This window comes from Hippocampus bargibanti, linkage group LG03 (genome assembly GCF_051943395.1).
Source record: "Hippocampus bargibanti isolate YZ-2025 linkage group LG03, ASM5194339v1, whole genome shotgun sequence".
Classification (NCBI taxonomy): Eukaryota; Metazoa; Chordata; class Actinopteri; order Syngnathiformes; family Syngnathidae; genus Hippocampus; species Hippocampus bargibanti.
This window is the reverse complement of record NC_142736.1, coordinates 12459209-12465234: the sequence shown is the minus strand read 5'-3', so window position 1 is coordinate 12465234 and position 6026 is coordinate 12459209. Positions and strand designations below refer to the sequence as shown.

General features: G+C 43.2%; 1 protein-coding gene across 11 annotated transcripts in view; it reads left to right on the top strand.

The window, feature by feature from the left end:
• Positions 1-1069: 1069 nt before the first annotated feature.
• The window catches only part of tjp1a (tight junction protein 1a), a 127880-nt gene continuing 122923 nt past the window's right edge, over positions 1070-6026 (top strand). For all 11 annotated transcript variants that reach the window (XM_088992006.1, XM_088992002.1, XM_088992007.1 and 8 more), the window contains exon 1: positions 1070-1308. In XM_088992006.1, coding sequence (XP_088848132.1) covers positions 1217-1308 — 92 coding nt within the window. In that variant the 5' untranslated portion in view covers positions 1070-1216. The remainder of the gene's footprint in view (positions 1309-6026) is intronic.

Genomic DNA, 6026 nt, shown 5'->3' with positions numbered 1-6026 from the left:
TAGAGAGGATCAAAGACCTTATATTGGAACCTGAGGAAACTTTGGCATCTTACGATGTGACTTCTCTCTTTACATCTATCCCAACCCCAGCAGCAGTCTCATTGGTGAGGACGAGACTGCTCGCGGCCATTTCTCTGCATGAAAGAACCAAACTTAAAGCGGATCACATCTGCAAATTATTGGAAATCTGCCTTAATACTACGTATTTTCAAATTAGGGAGACATTTTACAAACAAATTAATGGTTGTGTTATGGATTCACCAGTTTCACCCATAGTGGCTAATCTGTACATGGAAGAGATGGAGAAACAGGCCCTCACATTCTTCCCGGGGACAAAACCTAGACACTGGTTCAGATATGTGGACGATACTTTTGTCATAATTAAAAAACAAGAAATTCAATCCTTCACAGATCACCTCAACTCGGTAGACATCAACATTTAATTTACCCGTGAGGACATTAAAGAGAACCAACTAGCCTTCTTGGATTGTAAAGTAATTATAAAAGAGGACAGAGTGCTAAAAACAGAAGTCTTTAGGAAGGCGACGCACACCGACCAATACTTACTCCACTGTACTGTTTAATAGTGTGTTTGTCGTCTCCATCCATCTCACGCACTGTTTCACACTCCTTGGTCCCTGCATCTTTAAACATAAATCAGGCGTCCGACGTCGCTGAAATGTTCTCTCGTTGCCAGCAGGTTATAACCCCCCTCTCCTAAACCATTTCATCTCCCGCTCTGCCCTCCTCCATCTCTTCCTCTTCCTCAGTGAGCGCACTCCTCTTCCTACCTCACAGACTCATGGATGCTGCCGCCACCGCCGCCGCAGAAGCATCCTCCTCCTCTCCGTCTCTCGTCTCTTTGAGGGCATCAACCCAAACAAAATAGAGGGCGGACAAAGCGAAACAAGTGGCCTGACCCGGGCAGGCCACAACAACGATCCCGTCCTCCCTAAAATTGAGTGGCCAATCTATTCTAAGATCTAATGAGATTAGAGGGGCAGCGCGCAGACATGCAGGGTGGCGGCGGCGTGGTACCTATTCTTTGGCTCCCCGGGGACTGCTCCCCCTGGAAATGGCGCCGTTGATGCCGCTGGACGCGCGGTGGATGTCGGGGGACCTTTGGAGACATTTGAACGTACGCTCACCTGCGCCGCTCGTACCGGGCGAAGATTCCTCGAAGTAGCTCTCCAAAGTGAGAGACGGAGTCCAAATAATGAAGTATCAGAAATACATCACGGTCATGCAGATGGCCATGGGAGTCACAGCCTCCAACAAAGACTGCCTCCCCACCAAGAGACAACTGTGGTAAGTTGAAACTGTGTCGACGCGACACCTTTTGCGTGTGCATGTGATTGGAAGCCGCCGTCTTTTTTGTTGTATGTGTGTGTGTGGGGGGGGTAGTTTTATCTGACATGCTCAAGCGTCGTAGTCACGTCAAAGTTGCCGCTGTTGTCGGAAGTGGCTGTCTAGCCGCCCTCTCCTGTACAATATCTTTTTTTAACCATACCGGTGCGCACGATTCATCCATACACGTTTAGCTTGGAGTGTACGCGCGCGCGGCTTCCAGCGCAGCCGTGCGTGGCTCCCTTTGCATGTTTGTTCTAATCGCGCTTTAGTTTCACACGTGCACAAGGAAGGTGTTCTCATAATCACTCTGTTCAACCCAATTAAAGCTCACGCGCCACTTCCCCTTTAAAACTATTTCCATCTATGCCTTTTCCTTTTCTCTTTGATTTTTATGGTAGGGAGGGAAAAAAGAGCACCCTCCCTCTCATAATCACTTATTCAGTAGCTTCCTGTGTCTGTAGGAGTCTATTGCTGAAGGCTTCACTCATTATGTGTGTCTATGATTTTCCATTCCATTTGAGTATGTAGTTGTCTGCTTTAATGGTACATAAACAACATCAGCCATCACATGTCAATTTCTCTGCAATCCCACTGTATGGGTTGTCGCAACCAAAACGGTCATCATCATCCTCATCATCAACATGTTTGTTGCAAATTCAGTTCTAGTGTACCTCTCTCTATACTGCTCTTTTCATCTCTGTGCATTGATTCTGTTAAACTGTAAAAGTATGCCTATTCTCAAATTGTATAAAGCACAGTCAAATAACAAATACACTAAAATGATGTTGAAATGATTTGATATTGCAATGATTCTTGCTGTGTTCAGCGTATTGCCCCCCCCCGATGTGCAAAAAGGCTGTCTTGCATAAAAATTCCCAAACAAAGATTGCAAAAACAAGAAAACACGACACCAATTGCAAGAACACATTTTATACACATTTTCACACACAAATCACATCACTCATGAGCAAAGTCAAACCTCGGTTTTTGACCATAAACCATTCCAGAAACCTGTTCGAATTGGACCGAAAGATTCCCCATTATATCAATGTAATCAATCAACCAATTGAGCAAACCAAACACCTCCGCTCACAATGGAACGCCACATGAGGATAATGTGTCTGTCACAATGAGAGGCGACACAAGAAAGTGACGTACAGTATAAGCAAGTCGAGTGGTGCTTTCAGGTGAGCTCAGTTTGGCCGAGAAACGATTTTCAGTTGTAAACCGAGGCATAAAAAAACTAAAATATTTGGTTAAAAACTGAATTGGTCGAGAAACTAGACGTTCGAACACCGAGACTTGATTGTATAGTACTGTTAAAAAAATTATATTGGCTGGGAAATGAAACTCAAGTACATTTTTTAAATTCAAAAACTAAAAATATATACATTTTAGATGCAGGGTTCATTTCTGACTCCAAACTCATTGTGTGCAGTTTTCATGCCCCTTGGTCTGAGTGTGTCTACTGGCTAAAGACAGGTGGGATAGGCTCCAGCACACAACCCCCGTGAGCCGAAGCAGATTGAAAAATGAATGGATGCATTAATATGTTGACCATAGTTGTTTTAAATGTTTTTATTATAAATTTAGAGAAAATTGAGTCATTTCCCATGGCACACCGGGTGATATATCATGACACACTCGGTTCCAATGGCACCAGGGTTGGGAATCACTAGCTTGGAGTAACATGCGCGACTTAGTCACACAAGAGAAATGATTTGATGTCGCTCTTTAGCTCATGCGACTGCTGTCAAATGGGATGCAAAGGACATAGTGGTGACTTGGTTTTGATGCTTCTCTCTTTAAGAGCTCCGTGGCGGTATGTCTGTGGCCATTACATCAGGGTGGGGGAAGGGGCATGGCCATTAAAACTGGATTACTGTATTGCCTCCGACAGCTACTTTCACGAAGAGAAGCTGATCTCGGGTGCGCCGTCACTGAAGTCATCCCTAGCATTCCCTCGCATGCTATGTCTTTATTCGCAGTGAAGTCCACGGTCACACACAGCAAAGCTGAACCCACCAAGTTTCATCACTGTTAGATGAAGCATGGCAAACATTGTGCCAAATCGAAAAAAAAGGTATGGCTTGGCATGTGTGTTGTTGTCCGCCTATTCTCCGACCTCGGCGGCACACTGTGAGATCGATAACCAAGAGACGGCACCTTGACAGAATGCCGATCTTGAAATATTGATTGCATCTGGGACCCAGTATGAATATGCCTCTTTGCTCTCCTTGTTTGCACGCATATCAAATCAACCGCCAGGCACAAGACAATCGCACTTGTTTACATTTTCAATTTGCCAAAATTTAAACAGTCGATGCATTATTGGGTTGTTCTGATAATCATCTTATATTTTAATGCTGCACCTCAACAATGTGGAACATGTGCTGCATTCAGTCAGTCTGTTTTGGTGTATGAATGACTGAGTTGATGCAATGGAAGGAAACAAAACACCATTATAAATGATATTATAGCCCACCCTATCGTGTGCAAAACTCCAGTTGGAATCAAATATATTGAAATGTAAATTTCTCCACTGCGAGACTAAGAAAGGCAAATCCAATCCAATATGGTATACTATAGAAAAGGGTGATCGATTTTAAGAAATGTTATGTTCATATATGCTATACCGAGAATGTCACACCATATTGTGCAAGGCATACCTCCGCATAAGCTCAACCAGGATGCAGTTAACTGGCACCGTTCATGGGACATGATCATGTGGGCTGTACCATTAAAGTTTTGACTGTTTGGACAGCTCTACCAATGCTTTACAGCACAGGTGTCAAAATCAATGCCCGGGGGCCAAATCATTTTATTTAGCCCACGAAAACAAATCAAACTTGGGAAATTCCATGACGCTTGCTAAAGTCTGAACCAAAATTTCAAATTGCACACTGTCACTGAGTGGGTACCGACCCAGTCAGCCAACCACTACATCATCAGCGACCAAACCCATGTATACTTGAAATCAACAGAAGTGACTTAATTTAAATTTTATGCACCCAAGGTCTCATACAATGCACTTAACAATGACGAAGATGATAATATTTATTTCTCCGTTCACTGTTGCAATCACTGTATGAGAGACTGCACCCAAAGACTCCAAATACGGTTGTAATCCTCCTACTCATTTGAAACAAGAGTAAAGACCATTCCAAAATAACTTCATGGCTGAAGATATTAATGTGCATATTTGGAAATTACACTTCCTAGGATAATATCTGAGAATTTAAAAATGAGAACAAGAACATCCAAAACACCCCCTTTTGACATAGAATACTGATCTGTTTACAGGTTGCTGCAATGTTGAAATGTCTTCAAAATAATGACTTGGATTTATATGATACCTTTCAAGGCGATGCAAATATAAGATCATTAAAAGCCTCAGCATACTTGTGAATTCGACTTCATACAATACAATACACATTGATTTATATAGCATGTTAACAACAGCTATAGCAAAGCGCTTAACATGGACAACTTTCATATACAGGAAATAAAGCAGTGACAAAGTTAGTATAAAGAACCAGGGAGTGAAACCAAGATCACGTCGGAATCATGCTGAGTCGAATGCCAAAGAGTACAAGTGAGTTGTGAGACTGGTTTTAAAGATGGGTCGCGAAGGGGCTTGCCGAATTGTTCAGTGGCAGGTCATTCCAGAAAGAGACCAGCAACGGAAAAGGCTTGATCACCTCTGAGCCTCCGATTAGTTTTTGGCACATCCAATCATGGGAATTTCAGCTCATTCGAAGCCTCAGCATCGTTGTGAATTTGACTGAAACAAATGCATATCCTGTAGACTGTCACAAAGTTAAAAACATGGCCTGCACTTGGCAGTGTAACCCAACAATTGTGCAGTGGATACTCTTCAATGCAATTTAACACATCTTGAGCTCTGAATGAGATTAAAGTTACACCAAAAGGACCTCAAAGGACAAATGGTTCTAATCAGAATCAGAATCAGAATCAGAATACTAATGTCTTATTTATTTGTTTATTTATTTATTTATTTATTTATTTATTTATTTATTTGGGGTCCAAAAGTGCATTTAGTCTGAAAACATTCTTAAATAGTAATTAACTTGTGGACTTATTTTCAAAGTGTCCACAGCACTTCCTAACACGTGGGTGTATACTATTGTATCACGGACCAGATGTCTTGTCTGCTTCCCACTTAGAGTGGCATCTCTGCCTGCTGTTCCCAGTCCTCCTGCTTAATGATGCACAAAGTCAGCTCCACAACACACAAAAACACACCCGCATCCACACGTGCTCGCAAAACTGCACACACACACACACACACACACACACACACACACACACACACACACACACACACACACACACACACGTTCACGCATGCACGCACGCGTATGCACGCGCACACACACACACACACACACACGCACACGCACACGCACACCCACACACACGCACACATACACACACAAACACACACACACCCATGCACACACACATGCACACGCAAACACACACACAGACATACATACATACATACATACACACACGCACGCACACGCAAACACACACGCACACACGCACACACATTTACACACACACACAAACACACGCACACACACACATGCACACACATACACACACACACTCCTCGATAGCTCCTGCCCTTCCCCTCCTCTTGCCCAGTT